Below are 18,178 nucleotides of genomic sequence, written 5' to 3'. Positions count from 1 at the left end.
AATAACTTAGGCAAGCCTGAGTAATTTAATTTAAAATAATTTACAGATGAGTGCATTTTTAAATATTCATACATTTAAGGTAATGTTTAGGTAGTAATCATCACATTCCGGGACAACATCAATTCAGAAATGGTATTATCTTTGACCCAAATTTACACGACAGATAGATACTTCTAGGCATCACCTTGGCTGTAAACCCAATTAAGCAAATGACAAAAGAAAATGTTTTAAAATATCGTTTTTAATACACAAGTAGTAATTATTACACACATATTTATCCTTGCTTAATACCTCCTTCTTAAAAATAAGGTTGACTACTGTAAAGTGAAACGAAGAAAACATAAAAATAAAATTTCAACTCTGAGCTATAAAGACTATTAATCACAATCGTTAAAGCATATTCTTTGTGATGAAGGAAAATATTAAAACCACAACGTCCTCGTCAGCAAACAGCTTATATTACGATTAAGATAGCAGATCGTACCCTCTAGTGGCAAAACAAAAGAAATCCTCTAGTGTTCCCAATCTATAATAAAGAGTCTATCTCTTCCAATCTTTTAAATTTCCTTGTGTATTTCAACAGATTTGACTTTTGGTAAATTAAATTTACACAGTCACACATAGCCAATATTTTGGATTCGCTCTTCCCAGTTATGGATTTCATGCAAATACAACTGCAATCTCTCTTTGCTGTTTACTCCATTCCCTTTTCTAACATACTTTTTTCCTCCTTATCCCAAGTTCACAATCAAAGGTATTCAATTGCATTTTCCTTAAGGCAAAAAACAGAAGAGTAGTTCCCAATCATTTCTTAATGGGTAGGGTTTCTTAACAGGTTTTGCTACCAGTAGCAGTTATCCATATTTTAATATTTATAAATTACCTTAACAAAATCTCTATCAGTTTTCTCCTTCCATTCTTCTCCAAATACAGTAGAAAATGATCCTAAAGCTACAAGCATAAAAAAGTAGATTCAGTAAAATATAATTGAACACTTTCACTTGTTATGTACTAATTGATAAATGTTTAAAAGGTCATAATTGGAAGGTCTACATTTTATATACCTAGTTTATGCATATATTCTAAAGAACTATAAGACTTACTTATTTTCAAGCTACATGAGGGATGGGGAAAGTTAAACAAAAGACTGTAATTTTTTTTACAAGTTATTCCATATTTAATGTTTACTTGAACAGGGAAATATTAGAACGCTTCCAAGTCACAATAGCAGTGACCTTAAAAGAATCCAATGAAGTTTTCAAAAGGATTACACTTCTGTTGTGCTAATATGTGAATACGAAAATGGTCTTAGATTCCATCCGACTGCTCTCGGTTTAGCCGGGATAGCCCTATTGGAATCTATAGGTTGGATGGGAGAGTGATCTTAATTAAAAATACCAACAGTGAAACTTGTCTCCTTTGTCAATCCTTTAGATCACAAGGCTAGCAGTCACTCTGTTGCCCGATGATTTATTATGTGAACTTGATTAAATGCATCCTTTTTCCCTTTGGTTTCTAAATCATGTAAATTGTTAGATACCGCAGTATACAAAGAAGAAATGGGGAGAACACTAATTACTATGTGCTCAGCACACCCACTTCGTGAATAAAGGAATAATAAATTACTGATTACACTGCTAATGTCAGGCATTCTAAATATTTCTCTTGGAATGCAAAAAGTCCAAATATTATGCATATCTGAAGTTTATATAACGGTTGAAAAACAGTGACATAGGAAAAAAGGGAAGGGTTTTTATATCCTACGATATCTGAAGCTAGGGCTCCAAAGGGAAACTGCGTGGTATAAGTAAAGTTAATTTTAAGGGATAAAGAACGATCATGATATCCTCAAGTTCTTTACAGAACAAAATGTAAAATAATGTTCTCTAAATGTACTTAATATAAGCCAATATTACTGCTGAAGAGGGAGGAAATACTTCTTTGGGAAAATAAACATTTAAATCAGAATAAAAATTTACAGTTTAAAAGATTATGAAGTTAATCTTTTATTTAAAAACTTATCTTTTTATTTGAATAGGGCATTAATTCTCTGGGAATAAATGAGAGGCATGAATTCTTTGTAAAATGTATTGAGTCTTTCAGGTAACAAGCATACATGAAACATAGGTAGTTAGAGGTCATAAGGGACAAAATGCTTTTTGGTGAGTGTTGGACACACATGGCATTTAAACCAAAATCTTTCTTAGATAGCTCAGCATACTGGACTAATTCCACTGATTTTAAAGTCCAATTTTGAAACAAAAAATTAACTCTCAAGAATGAAAACATGATAGATATGAGATAAACTGGAACTACAATTCTTCTAAGAAATAATTCTGGCTAAGTAATTCTCCCTGCCCCCAAGAAAGCCCCCAGGTTAGAAAATAACCATCACAAGCCAAATTCTTTGACCTGGAGTCAAAACCAAAACCCTCAAAATACTGTACAATCATTTGAGACTGGCAAATTCCCCCAAACCTCAAATAATACTCAAATTCCTCTGGGTACCAGAAGACCTTTCTGGTGAGTGACACCAGGAATTGAGGAAAAAAAAAAAGGATAAAATAAAACAAAGATTCTCTACACTTAACTCACTGGGAAAATTTAAGTATGAAACCAATAATATACTTGCTGGGAATAAAAACCATTTAACATTATTAGTTTTAATTTTTTCCCCCATAATAATGCTCCCATTTTTATAGCCTGACTTTGAAACTCTGTGAGCTGGGCATGTACATGTGGTCTACTGCATCCCACTATGTTCAGAATATTACATTCCTTGGAAGAAAACCCCGTCTAAGTGGCAAAGTTTGAATATGATGAAATGAAAATGATAATGGTCCTCTTTTCTTTTTATGGAGCCTGGGAATGAATGTATACTAATGTTATCTAGCTAAATCAGTTTGGAGCCACTTTGGCCAATGAGATTCTTGACAGGTTTTTTTAAATATTAAACTGGGATAAGACTGAAAAATCTACTCTGCCTGTGGTATTTAATAATCGTAAGCATCGAACAATTACACTATCTATCTTTGAGGATCATCAAAAGGTCACTCCTATAGAATATTTCAAGGAATAGGAAATCATTATTTTCTCATACCTTGTACCCTTAAAATGTAATCATGTTAATTCAAGAAAACATTTCATAAATTCTACACAAACCCATTTGGACAGCAACTTTAAAAATACATTTTTGATAGGAATTTTATTACAATTTTAACTAAAGTCATATTATCACTGAAAATATAACTTATAGGGGTTTTAAATTGTGTGATATTATTTTTCTCTCAAATATCTCCTTAAAACTTGGAATGACTAACTTAAAAAAAGAGGTATACATGCTCACTAAGGAAAACCTATCATTACAAATCACAATAAAATATAGTACAAGTCAACTTAAAACTTACTGTCATCAAACACCCCAGCATTAGCAAGTAATAAAGTGATGATTTTAGGGTCTTTTTCAAGTTGCATGACGTGTTTGCTTTCATTTGACAGAAGAGTGCATACATTAATAGCAAAGTCCACTTCATTTGGTAGTCCAGATAACAGGGAAAGCACCAATTTATTGTAATCATTTGGCGAATTGAAGTCCATAGATAGCCCATAGCTTTGACGAAGATAATCTATCAAAACAAAATGGTAAAACAATCAACTACTGCTATGAATGATTCTCAAAACCTGATTATGCCTTTTAAAATTTCCAAGCTTACTGTGCTTTTCTGAATATAGGGCAGAAGTTCAAGATCTCTTTAAAAAATGTAAAACAGGAGTGGGTGAGATAAATTTTCCAAATTACTAAAGGTTCACTTTACTCAGGTCCTATATGACTAAGCGCCCCCAATTAAATATATTTCAATAAATATAACACACATTTTATTCTGTCATGGCTTAGAATAATACAGAATCTTAGTTCTAGCTGCACAAATTTTCTGTTCTACAGAACCTTTTACATTTATGTGTGTATCTGTGTACACATAAGCAAGCACTAGTAGGCTTCTTATGGTTATAATTTGGTGGAGGATTTTTTTCTTTTGCAAAAGCTGCCCTCATCAGGATGCCGGTAGTCTGAATCACAAATCAGAAAGCTGATAATGAGGTGACCATAACCACGGACATAATCTGACTGTGCTTTCGTTTTGTCATCTGTAAGATGGATAGGAATAATCTGCACCCTTCCCATATCACATGTGTTATGCATCTGAGTATCAACAGATACTTCTGCATTGCTGAGAAGCATTTAGGGAAGAGATGGTCACTATATGGAGCAGGAGTACTGTTAAAACCAAAGTTCCACTGGCCAGTCATTGTTGCCGACAATAACTTTCGGTCTATCAACAATAAATTGGGGTGAGGCGATGGTCACCAGGATCGTGGTACAAGGTGGCAACTGAGGCACATGGTTCTCTCTCTCTCAAGCGAAGTTGAACATTAGCAATTATTCTCTCCATTTTTGGGATCGTTGTTCCTAAAAATTGGGATTTCTTTTTTAAACTATTCTTCCTCTTATTTAGACTGTGCACATCTTATGAGAGACAGAGACTGTGTCCAGTCTGTAAATAATGTGTCCACCCCAGCGCTTAGTACAGTGCTTGGCACATATTAAACACTGAGCAAATAACACCACTGTTACTATTACCAACATGACATTTGTTGAACTCTAATCAAAATGTTATTTTTAAAGTAAAGTGTGTAGGCACACCTGTCAAATCAAAGTAGTCAATTCTCCTCTAACATGTTTTTGCTGGGCACTGTAGATGAAATGCTGTTGGGGAATAGAGGAAAATGCTTCCATCTAACCAGATGGAGCTTGATGTTATGGCCAAAGACATGATTCCATTTCATGACGTCATGCATTGGTTGTGCACGTTTTGGTAAGGGAAGGATATCACAACATGTTTTTCTTTAACGTGGAGTTCATCAGGAACCTAACGCCCCCACCATGGGAGAACTGGCTGTATACTTCCCTCTGGTGCTGCTCATAAAATCAAGTAGGCAGTAAAAGAGGGAGTTGGAATGGTCTGGTAAATAGTAAAGGATTTCCACGCCGGCTCTTAAATTGATACTACCCCCACCCCCCAACCCCACAACACTAATGCATTTAGCCTTATACTCTCCCATTTCCCCATCAGTTATTTATTTTACTGTCGACCCGCCTAGATTGTGAGCTCCTTGTCAACAAGGTATGTGTCTATCAACCATATTGTACTGTTCTCTCCCATGAGTCTACTATAGTGCTCACACTAGGAAGCAGTGTGGTGTAGGAGATAGAGGACCATCTTGGGAGCTGGAAGACCCGGGCTCTAATCCTAGCTATGCCGCTAGACTTCTGTGAGACCTTGGGTAAGTCACTTCACTTCTCTGTGCCTCAGTTACCTCATCTGTCAAAATGGGGATTAAGACTGTGAGCCCCACACTGGACTGGGACTATGCCCAACCTGATAACCTCGCATCTACCCTACTGTTTAGAACATCGCTCGGCACGTAGTAAGCACTTAACAAATACCATCATCATTATTGTTATAGTGTTCAGAACATAGTAAGTGCTCAATAAATACCACTGATTGATTTAAATGGCAGACCAACTACTCAAAGAGTGGTTGTCCTATTTGGTGGGATGAGGAGAAGCAGTGAGAAACTACAGCTCTCAGTGTAACCTTTTGAATTTAACAATTAGTCGAAGAGAGCAAAAAAAAAAAGTTTTGACCTCTGTATTTACTATTACCTACTAATTAAAGCAGCTAAATGCTTCCTAATTAGGGGCATTAACTTTTCATTTCAAACAAGGGGCTGAATTTGGGATGGGACTCCTGGGGGGTAGGGGTAGAGAAAAGCCACACAAGCGCATGGGGTCAAAGATACGTAAACACACCTTCGGGAAGGAGGTGGAAGGGGAAAACATAAGCACGTGACGGGGTTGGGAGGAAGTCTGCAGGCCACTGCATAGAGCCTGTTGCTGATTTGAGGCCGGGCTGGAAATACGGATAGTAGTATTAGTTGACACTGTAGGCCTGGTAGAACTACTATTGAATGCCTATTTGGTGCAGCACACTGTGCAAGGCACTTGGACAGTACAGAATAATGGTGACAAGTTTTCTGCCCCTACAGAGTTCAGATTCTAATGGAGGTAAACAAACATAAAAATATTTACAACTAGTGAGGTCAAAAATAAACATCCATCCATCCATGAGGACTATGAGGGTGTGAATACACACACAACTGCTGGAGTTAGTTGGAGGGATGATATGGTCCACAGGGTAGGGGAGAACTGGTGGGAGGAGACTGGATTTAAGGAGAGAATGGAATGCACGCCATGGTCAGGCGTGAGGGAGTTCCAAACTCGAGAGCAATGTGAGGGAGGGAACAGAGGGCAGGAGAGTAAGGAACAAGTTACAGCTACAAAGTTGGCTTGGAAGGTGCGAAGACAGCAAGCTGAGGAATAGAAAGAGAAGAGGGCGGATAGGAAAGGCGGAGCCAGTTGGTGGAGAATCTTGAAGCCAATTATTAGGAGTTTTTGTTGGATGTGAAGAGATACAGGGAAACGGTGGAGGGTTTTCAAGAGGGGAGAGGTGTGGGCTGAAGCAATGCTTCCGCGAGATTATCTGTACAATAGCATGTAAAATAAAGTGGAGGCGGGAGAGTCTGGAGGCTTGGGACAAAAGAAAAGGGCATGCAATGGTTTAGATGTGGCAAGACCAGTGCTTGTGTCAGAGTGATAAGAGTTCTAATGGAGGAAGAGGAAGACTTGGGAACTGGTGTACGGGAAAAATACAACTGGCAGGATTTGCGAAGCAGGGAAATGGGCATAAGAGTTGAATGACAGCAGAGGCTAGGGAAATACCAAGGTTGTGGGCTTCAGGGATATAGAGGACAGTGATATTGTCAAGGGAGATAGGAAAGAAGGGGATTTAGGGGAGAAGAAGGGAGGGATCAAGACTACAGAGATACATTTGGGGTATCTGATCCTATGGGAGCCTATGAGCTCCACTAGAGAGTGGGTGGAAAGCAAGAACGTAGTATGGATATAGCAAAAAGTGGGTTTAGAGCAGAGACTTGGGGATGTACAGTCAACAAAACTGATATGAAATGGTCAGAATGGTAGGACTAGGATAGTGCAGAGTCAGCAAAAACAAAGCCTCGGAGTGTTTTGAAGTGGACAGAGTGGTCTACGGATTCAAAGGCGGTGGAGAGATCAAGGAGAATAGCGATGGAATATAGTTCCTTGGACTTGGTCATGGGGAGGTCCTTAATGATCCTGCACTTAGTCTTGGTGGAGTGAAGGGGCTGAAAGCCAGAATGCAAAAAGCGAAGAAGAGAGTTGGTGGAGCAAAAGACCTGCACCCTTTCCCCTCGGAGACTTCAGGCCGGGATGAGACCAGGGCCCATGGAATGCCCAACTACCACTGGGGAGATGGGCGAGGGCCAGGGCTTCGCTAGACTCCATCACGGCTCCAGCTTCTGACCAGTCCAGAAAGTCAGGGGAGGCTGATAGCTTCATTCAGACGTTCCCGATTCAACGGGATAAATGGAGCCTACTGCTTCCCCATGGAGATGTTCCTAGTGCCAGGAATCAGCTGGATGTTCTCAGAAGGATGAGAACACAAGGAATCATTTATATGATATTAGCCTTCCTCAATCCTGGAGGATGGGGTGAAAATTCCCCTGTATTCAACTGAAGATTTTTATTTTTCAGTGAAAAAATAGGGCAAACCTAAAGCAAAACCAATTTTGATATACTTAATTGCAGAGTTTAACTAGTAAAATTTCTGAAGCAACTCTGAGATTCCACAAAAAATTTCAACACTATCTCAACACAGCTACAGAAGAAAAGAATTTGGTCAGTTATTTCCGATTTCCTTGAGTGTTATACTAGAACAGACTCTCACTCAGGAAAGCCAACAAAATTCTGTGTCTTCAACACCACAATATTTAAGAGGTATTTATGATACGCTAATATTTGACAACTCAAAAAAATCATAAATTGGGTCATTTTTACTTTATTTTCTAAATCTCTGTGGAATAAGATTCCTCAAGGAAATAATTAAATCCTTATGAAATAAAATGCTTCCTAAGAAAAATAAATACAGAACCAAATGGCTAGAGCTGATCTGAACCTAGTCAGTAATCTTCTGTACCCAAAAAAAGAAATTTCATTTGAGGCATCAGAGTTGAGCCCATTCTACATGAACACTATCATAAAGAATTCCTCAATGATTATGGAAAGTTTCTTGAATACCAACAGGTCAGCTGCCTGAGATGGTTACCAACATACCTCTGATTCAGTGTTAAATATATACATAAGTGATTTTCTTCACATAATAGTAATAGATTTAAAATCTAACAGTTTATATATAGTTATCTTTGGTAATATAAAATAACTAAAATCTTAAAAGGAACAACATGGCATGGAGGAGTATGAAATGTATTGAGAAAGCCTTGAAAAACTTTAGTTCCTTTGACATATTCCTACCTGATACCTTGTATCTACCAAGGTGTTTAGTGCAATGCTTGGCTCACAGGAAGCGTTTAACAAATGCCACATTACCATCGTCATCACTCTACCTGATGGAATTAGCCAGATTTGGTTCCTAACGTATCTAGTATACTACCCAAGGAATCATCTCATTTTCCGAAGTACTCTTATAGTCAGGGACTGATATATTAAGAAAATTTGATGATGAAAATTCCTATAAGGGAGGTACCACAGAGTGAAGCTAGACAGTTTCAGCTTTGTGTTCATAGATTTGAAATAGAACATTATTTGCAGGGCCTTGAATCACAATTAATATCACTCCACTACCTTTTACACAAAAAAGCCACCATTTCACTTTGTCAGAAATCATCTTCCCTTTATTTTTCAATTAAGAGGATAGATGGGGAATGTATTCCTGGAGGAGGAACTTTGCAATTTTTTTTCCCATGAATTCAGATGAAATGTGACAGTCTCCATATTTCAAATAGGTATCAGACTGAGGGAAATTAACTCTTGAAAATCCAATAAATATATATCTGTAAAATATGCAGTTTTAATGAAGTAGCTTGCATATTTTTGATACTACGGTTAACTCCCAATTATTTCAGTTAACGGAAAAAAGAACACCACTCCTCCATTAACAAACTTTACACAAAAGTTTTCTTGGAGAACATTTACTTCTTTCATAAGTAGCTACATAACTGCTCTGAAATTCACAATTTGTTTTTTCTTTCATTTATCTCTGGAGAACATATTAACAAGCAGAAGTTGCAGAAAGGGGAAAGTTGTGAAATGGTGAAGTTCTGGAATAATCAACAATTATGTGTACAACTGTACAATCAGAGTGGTAGAAATGAGGTTGGAAGGAGATTACCAGACTTGAAAGAATTTCAAAGGTATTGAAAATTTGAAAATTGAAATTCCTTTCATTTCAGCAAGTCCACAGAGGTTGACTAGGACCCATAACTTAAAAATAGCCCAGAGAAAAACCTGCCTATTTTCTGTCCTTTACTGTTGGCAGTAGAAAGGATGCAAATATTCTCCAAGAAAACTTCTCAGTGGTAGCAATCACAGCTAGTCCTGAGCTTCAGCATCTGAGTCCTGGAGTAGCATATCAATTGTAGCTACACTACTTACAGAATATAATTAAACTACCTTCAAAGACAGTACTTATAAATGCCTTTTCCTAATATTATTACGAACACCTACATTTATTCACTCCTATAAACAGGGTAGAGTTGTGAGGCAATAAAGATCTTGTCACATAAAAGAAACAGCTGTTATAAAGATTCTGTTCCATTGGTCTACTGTAGCTTTTGTGTTAAGGTCAAAGTGATGCGAGATAAGTATTTCCTCAATGCTAAGAGCCTAAGTCCTGGAACAACTATATGGAAATATTCCAGTGAGCGGGTAACCCAATCTAGGCTGGAAAGTCCTGAATCCAAGAATGTTATTCCAGTGTTCCATCCACTGGCTGCTGCTTCTTGCTGTTGCTGTCACACTACGGCTGACTCTTTACACTAAAGAGTTTCTGTCTCTTTAAGATGTCACTTAGAGGGGTGAAGACCCTGCTTAGCACCCAAAGAACAGGCTTTGGGAAAAACTGTAGAAAGAAGGACTTGGTTGGGAAGAGTTCAGCTACTCGAAAGGAATAAGTAAGTTGTGGAGCAGTCCAAGTGGGAAAGAATGTGTGGGAAGTTAAGGTAGGGAAGGTGAGGAGAGGGTGAGACTGAGGGAAAAGGATGAGGCAAAAGGGGAAGGGTGGGGGAGGAGAGTGGGTCATCAGAGGAAGCTGCTCTTCTCTCCCCTATCCTTCTTTGTCCCCGTCTCGCCTTTTATTTTCTCCTCCTTTCCTTCCTGCAATGTGCCTGAAACCAAGACTATCCACTGGAAATGCGACATCTTTCCTGCCTTCAAGGCTTAAGAAAAAAGATGATTCTATTGATTCCAGGACTTGACACCAATGTCGTAAAAAAAAAAAAGTCTACAACAGAACTCCTCCTTGGATGTTTCAGCCATTCGTGAGGTATGGCTGTTAATATTTTTTCTGCTTTTCTAGCTATCAGCAGTCACAGAAGATGAAAAAATAGACATATGAAGAATGCCCAAATTCCCCTTTACCCATTGAGCCCTGAATAACAGGAGAATAAAAATTATTTTCTTCCTCCTCCCATTTTCCTAAAAGTTAAAAATAAATCAAACAGTACTCTTAACTAAACACAACAATCATAATGCAGGGTGTTTTCAAGGTCAATTTTATAACCTTAAATAAAATTTGGTACTATTTGCTTTTTGTCTATGGACTGTTACGAACATCAGCACTGAACTTTCCTCTAGTTTTTATTTTGTGGTTTTCTGGGGGTTTTTTTTGTACCTGACACACTGTGTTGCTGGTAATTGTAGGAAGATGGAATTGCACCAATAGGAAGCTGTGGCTTTGGATTGCCTGGCGGTACCTCATCATCATCCTCCCCGAAGTGATGAACTTTCTCGTACTTTTCAAGGTAACTGAAAAAGAAAACAGAAAGTTTTAGACATCTATCTTTTCTTCTTTCATCTCTCCTACCCAGACCATCTGTTCTTCCTTCTCCTGTCTACCTCTCTCCCACCTTTTTTAAAGAGTTCTGCACTGTTGCCACGAACATCAAGTTGTGCAGATGTGACGATTAATCTTTAAAAAAATGCAAAGCATTAAAAAACACAAGCTCCAAAAAAAACTCTACAAGGGAGGCGGAGTATGAAAACTTGAATGCAGAATGAAAGATAAGTCATTTTTGTGAGCATTTTAGAAAAGCAACGCATTAAAACTTTGAACAGTTTATAATGTGGTCACATTAAATTCATCATTCTGCAGGTGAAGAATTGTCACCATGGTCACTCCGAAATACAACATTGCTGCAAATGTAGATACAACAGAGAGGCGACTGAAAGATGCTACTGACAAAATAATTTCAACTCCTGAATGTGAACAGTCAATAAAGAATTAAATAATAATAGAATAAATTATTTATTATTTTCTTCTAAAATAATATTAGAAAATTAAAATCACCCTGGCTATATTGCTGAAAGAGATATCTTATAGAAGCAGTACAGAATCAACATTGGCATCTGGGTGGAGAGCACTGAACTAATCCCAGAAGAAAACATAGAAAACTTAAAGGTACTACCCCTGACCTGAAAGAGCTTATAACACATAGTAGGAAGCCAAATCCAAACTTCACTGAAGTGGCCGAATTCTGAAGCCTGAACACATCTTCTCCCAAACTCCCTGTTTTTTCTGGCCCAGCCAAGACTGGGGAATTCAAAATCAGGCCTGACCAAGCTCTGAGTGGAACACAACTAACTTCTTGAAGTGGCCAGACACCCTTTAAATGACTGCTGGGCAATTTTGGCAGTCATATTTATGGAGCACTTACTGTGTGCAGAGCGCTGTACTAAGCAATTGGGAGAGTACAATAGAACTGATGCATTCAACGGTGCTTGGTACATAGTAAGCGCTTAAACAAATACCATCATCATCATCAACGAGCTTACAGTCTAGAGGGGGAGACCAATACTAAGCTCTTGTGGGCAGGGATTCTGTCTGTTTATTGTTATATTGTATTCTCCCAAAGCGCTTAGTACAGATCTAATGATTTGGAGGAATTGTTGCCAATTCTTTTTGCTGAGCCAGGATCCACATGCCAGAATCCATCATGATTTAATTACAGCTCTAGAGTTATAGCTCTACAGTTCTTTTTATGATAAGGCCCTTGCAGCAGAACGTGCCTACCAACTCTGCATTACTGCACACTCCCAGGCATTTAGTACAGTGCTCTGTACACAGTAAGTACCCAATAAATACCATTGACTGAATGACAGCTTGGGCTATTACCATGTAACTTTTCACACTGCAGCTCATTAGTGGCTTTATTTAGCCAATCATTCAGCTTCTAAGGTCTCTCAATAGCTTATCCCCATCAGCAAGTTTTCAACCCCAGAAAATGAGTCAGTGTCACTGGCAAATTTGTGAATTTCACTGCCCACATCCGTTTCCAGATCAATTTTGTAAATGTTAAATAAAACTGGTCTGACAAAGATCCCTGTGAAACACACTATTTATACTTGCCCATCTGAAAAAGTGCCCTCTTATCGCATCTTTATTTTCTACCATACTTCAGTACTAAGAGTATGTTTGGACCTTCCACTGGGTGAAAGGTTCTGTACAAAACAAAGAGGTGGTACAATTCCTGCCCACTAGGTGCTTATACTTAAATCATGGCTCAGTGGAAAAGAGCCTGGGCTTCAGGGTCAGAGGTCATGAGTTCGACTCCCGGCTCTGCCACTTGTCAGCTGTGTGACTGTGGGCAAGTCACTTCACTTCTCTGTGCCTCAGTTCCCTCATCTGTGAAATGGGGATTAACTGTGAGCCTCACGTGGGACAACCTGATGACCTTGTATCTACCCCAGCGCTTAGAACAGTGCTCGGCACATAGTAAGCGCTTAACAAATACCAACTATTATTATTATTATTAAATGGGGAAGACATTTAAGTCTCCTTTCTAGCTCCAATGGAACATTTCAACCCCATAATTCCTCAGGCTTAAGAGCTTTTCAAAATCTAACTACAGTGAATCTTCTCGTTCTCTCTTACTAAGTGTTTGGGGGAGTCCAAAACAACAGAGTTGGTAGATACATTCCCTGCCCACAATGAGTTTACAGTCCAGAGGGGGAGGCAGACATGAATATCGATGGATGGATTTTGGATATGTACATAAGTGCTGTGGGGCTGAGGGTAGGGTGAATACCAAATGTCCAAGTGCAGAGATGAGGCAGAAGGGAGAGAGAGTCTGGGAAAAGAGGGTTAAATTGGGGAAGGTTTCTCTCTCTCCTCCTTTTTTGTTTTTAATGGCATTTGGTAAACGTTTACTATGTGCCAGCCACTGTACAAGTGCTGGGGTAGATACAAGATAATTGGGCTGGACACAGTCCATGTCTCACAGTCTTAATCTCCAATTTATAGATGAGGAACTAAGGCACAGAGAAGTGAAATGTCTTTCCCGGTCACACAGCAGATAAGTGGCGGAGCCAGGATTAGAACCAAGGCCCTTCTGACTCCCAGGCCCGTGGTCGACCCTATTAAGGCTTTGAAGGCAAGGAGAGTCGTGGGTTGGCATATATGGAGGGAGGCAGTTCATTCATTTATTCAGTTGTATTTACTGAGTGCTTACTGTGTGCAGAGCACTGTACCAAGTGCTTGGAAAGTACAATTCGGCAACAAATAGAATCCCTACCCAACAACGGGCTCCAGAATTGAGACAGGACACAGGAAAGGGGTTGGCGGCGAGCCAGATGAGATCGGGCACGGGGAGCAAGCTGGTGCTAGAGGAACAAAGTGTGTGGGCTGGGCTGAAGCAGATCAGTGAGGTATGGTAAGATGAGGCAGGCTGACTGAGTCCTCTAAAACCGACAGTAAGGACTTTCTATTGGATGTGGAGGTGGATGGGCTTTTGCCGTACATTGAATTAGCTGCCCAAGTATATTACTGTCCTGAACATCTATAGACACCCTATTCTAATTGGAGATCTGCCAGTTCTCAGTAATGATAGGTTACATAGTTTGTATAAAATTCGTACAATTTCCCCTTTGAATTTTTCAGAAACCTTGGATGGGTGCCACTCTTTGCTGGTGATTTGTTTACACATAGTTTGTCACTTTCATCTAAGAGAGCCTGAGTGGTGACTACAATTTCCTCAGACCACATTTCTCTGTAAACAGTTGGGTACGGGAGCCTTAGTAATACCTCCATCAGTAAAGGCCACACTAGAATTTATTAAGCCTCTCACCTATCTCCTTTCTCTCTCAAAGTGCACCTTTCATACTATGAGCATAAGGAGATTCCACTGATTTCTTTCTTGTTAATGGCTTCAACTATCACTCCTTGTACAGTGTTCTTAAAATTCTTTTTGGGCTCTTCTATTTCCCAACTGACCTGTACCTAACTTTGAATGGACTTTTCTCTTTTCATAAGCCTAAGTTCTCCATTTTTTTTTCCTCAGCAATACTGAGTTTTTTTGGTCACCCGATTTATTTTTACTTTTTTTAACTTTTTAATGGAATTTGTTAAATGCTTACTATGTGCCAGGCACACAGATACAAGCTAATCAGGTTGGACACTGTCCATGTCCCACAAGCGGTTCATAGTCTTAATCCATATTTTACAAATGAGGCAACTGAGGCACAGAGAAGTGGAGTGGCTTGCCCAAGGTCACACAGCAGACAAGCGGTGAATTGGGAATTAGAACCCAGGTCCTTTGGACTCCTGAGCCCGTACTCTATCCACTAAGTCTCTTCAGCTGTTGTTCTGTGGCACACATTTACCTGGGATTCTATTAGTTTCAAAGTCTCCAGAGTTCTTGACCATCAACTGCTTTTTCAGTTACTCTTTTTGGGTTTTCCTAGAGTTCATATTTTATCAACATTCTATTTTCCCAGAGCAAATGTTTGAATATTTTTGTTACTGTTCACTCCACGGCATGAACTTTATATTTAATCATGTTGTGATCACTTCTGCAGAGTGGCTGGCTCTTCCATATACACATCCTGCAGAAGGTCCTGTCTGCTACTCGAGACGAAATCGAACATGATTTTTTCTAAAGGGTATTAGGGTTAGTTGTTTCAGAAAACAGTCACTTGGCCTATTTGAAAACCTTAAATCCATTTCTCTTAATTATCCTGTAGAGCATTCAATTGCAAGATCATTTTAGTTGACGAACTCCTCTACGTCCTACTTCAGTGGTGTCAGCAGCTAGGTGTTATTTTGAATCAGTAAAGGGCCATCCTTATTGTTGAAGTTCTGCCTGTTCCCCCAAGTCTAAATACCTCTATTCTGCAATGGTGGTGTACTCGTACACCGACACAATGGAACGATCCTTCTACCTTGGACCCTGGCCAAATGGGGAGATCCTGGACTTCAGCCACTTGCTTAGCATTCTTGGCTTTTGGAACCTTCCTCGTACACATATTTTCTCATTCATAGACATTTACTACAACCACTGTTTCCTACTTAGAGCCCATCATTTTCCTCTTTTTTTCCTGGATATTTTCCTTTTTCCAGCATTTATCTCTTCTCATAAACCAAAGGGAGAGAAGGGACCACTCTACAATGACAATGAAATGACAGGTTAGGAACTCTGTTTTTCTTCCCTCACAGGATGGTCCCTGTTGTATCCAATCCTTCCATTGTTCAGCGGAGTTTCTATTTCCATCTTCATCGCCCAGTAAAAAGTGTGCAGGTCTGGGAGTCAGGGGAGTTGGGTTCTTACCCAGCTCTGCCTCTTGCCTGCTGTGTGATTTTGGGCAAGTGGCTTGACTTCTCTGTGCCTCAGATTCCTCATCTGTAAAATGGGAACCTGTTCTCTCACCCCCTTAGACTGTGAAGCCTATGAAAGACAAGGCCTGCGTCTGGCCTGATTACCTTGTATCTACTCCAGCAATCAATCAGTGGTATTTCCCGGGTGCTTCCAGAGCAATATACTAAGCCCATAGGAGAGTAAAATAGAACAGAGTTGGCAGACATGTTCCCTGCCCACAAGAAGTGTACAAACCAACAGTGCTTGGGACATAGTCCAGGCTTAATAAGTACCACAGGCGTTAATCATGTGATCATTAATTCAAAAGTCTCTGCGTACATGATTATAGACATTTGGATGCTGGTCCACCTAGTTCAGGCAGGTGATTATTCTAGGTTAGTGTTCTAGTCTATGGGGTTATGCGTATTGTCTGTATATATTTTCATTACCCTATTTATTTTGTTAATGAATTGTACATCGCCTTGATTCTATTTAGTTGCCATTGTTTTTACGAGATGTTCTTCCCCTTGACGCTGTTTAGTGCCATTGTTCTTGTCTGTCCGTCTCCCCCGATTAGACTGTAAGCCCGTCAAACGGCAGGGACTGTCTCTATCTGTTGCCGACCTGTTCATCCCAAGCGCTTAGTACAGTGCTCTGCACATAGTAAGCGCTCAATAAATACTATTGAATGAATGAATGAATGAATTTTGCCTGCCCTGTGAACTTTCACAAGCCAGATTGTACACTGCCTGATCAGCTCTTCCTTTCGCCTGGACTTGGAATCAATTCTGCTCCCCAGGTTGGAAGCCTTGTCTGAAAAAACTACTATAGTGGCTAACTTCCTAAATTCTCAGCTGCTGTTAGCTAGAAGAAAGAGGAGAGTGAGTCACATTCCTGTTCTCAAAAAGCCTTATTTTGGTTTTCAGGGAGCCTTATTGTTAACAGTCTCTCTCTGGAGGGCCTCCTAAGTGCAGAGCACAGCACTGGGTGCTTGTGGGAGGAATAAACAAAACCAACCAGGCATGACCCTGCCCTTCAGGAGCCTTCATTCTAATGAAAGGAGATGGAAAATGGTCAATATATCATCACTAAAAAGATTCAAACAATAGATAATGTAACCAATCCATCGACGGTATTAATTGGGTGCTTAGTGGTATGCGTAGGGAATGTGTCTGTGATATTGTACTCTCCCAAGCACTTAGAGCAATGCTCTGCCCACAATAAGCACTTAATAAATACGACTGATTGACTGCAGAGCACTGTCATAAACAGTTTGGAAGGGTGCAATAAAACCAAGTTGGCAGATGCTATCCCTGCCCAAAAGGAGCATACAGTCTACAAGGGGAGACAGACTTTAAAATAGATTAGAGATAGGGAAAATAGTAAAGTAGTGTAATATTTCCATAAGTACTGAGGGGTTGGGGTGACAGTATCAGAGTGCTTTAGGGGGACACAGACAGGAGGGCAGAGTGAGGAAATAAAGGGTTCAGTGAGGGAAGGGCTTTTTGGAGATGTGATTTTAAGATGGTTTTGAGGTGGGGAGAGTGGTGGACAGTCAGCTGTGAAGGGAGAGATCCAGGCCAGAGAAAGGACTTGGGCAAGGGGTCGGTGGCAGGATAGACAAAATCAAGGTATAAGGAGCAGGTTGGTGTTAGAGGAGCAGAGTGTGTGGGTTGAGTTATAGTAAGAGTTCAGGGAGTTTAATAGGGAGGGAGTTGACTGAGTGCCTTAAAGCTGATGATAAGGAGTTTCTGTTTGACTGGGAGGGGGATGAGCAACTGCTGGTGGTTCTTGAGGAGAGGGGAAGACATGGACTGAATGACTTTTTAGAAAAATGATCCGGACCATAAAGCCAAATGTGGACTGCAGCAGGGTGAAACATGAGGCAGGGAGGTCAGCAAAGAGGGTGATGGAGTAGTCAAGGCGACCACCCCTTTCTCTTGGAAACATTATCCAAACTTGGCTTCACTGACATGTTCCTCTCCTGGAAGCTGTATGTCCCACTGGATAGAGCACCGACTGGGTCAGAAGAACCTGGATTCTAATCCTCCATCTACACCTACTCACTTGGAGAACTCATTCCTTCCGATGGCTTCAACTACCATCTCTATTCGGATGATTCCTAAATCTATATCTCCAGCCCTGAACTCTCTCCTTCTCTGCAGTCTCACATCTTCTCTTGTCTTCATGACATCTCTACATCCACCGACGCTACATGCCTAGCATGTCTCTCATCTTCCCATCCAAACCCTGTCCTCTCCTTGACTTTCCCATCACTGTAGACAGAACTACCATTCTCTGTCTCAAGTGGCTAACCTTGACATTATCCTAGACTCACCACCCTCATTCAACAGTGCTTGGCACATAGTAAGTG

General features: G+C 39.8%; 1 protein-coding gene across 2 annotated transcripts in view; it reads right to left on the bottom strand.

Annotated features, from left to right (window-relative positions):
• Positions 1–18,178, bottom strand: part of ARID2 (AT-rich interaction domain 2) — a 187,294-nt gene that overhangs the window by 83,219 nt on the left and 85,897 nt on the right. For both annotated transcript variants that reach the window (XM_029049784.2, XM_029049792.2), the window contains exons 4-6: positions 10,848–10,981; positions 3,408–3,626; positions 884–951 (exon numbers count right to left, since the gene is read on the bottom strand). In XM_029049784.2, the coding sequence (XP_028905617.1) occupies positions 884–951; positions 3,408–3,626; positions 10,848–10,981 (421 nt within the window). The remainder of the gene's footprint in view (positions 1–883; positions 952–3,407; positions 3,627–10,847; positions 10,982–18,178) is intronic.

This window comes from Ornithorhynchus anatinus, chromosome 2, assembly GCF_004115215.2.
Source record: "Ornithorhynchus anatinus isolate Pmale09 chromosome 2, mOrnAna1.pri.v4, whole genome shotgun sequence".
Taxonomy (NCBI): Eukaryota; Metazoa; Chordata; class Mammalia; order Monotremata; family Ornithorhynchidae; genus Ornithorhynchus; species Ornithorhynchus anatinus.
This window is presented reverse-complemented; position numbering and strand designations above follow the sequence as displayed.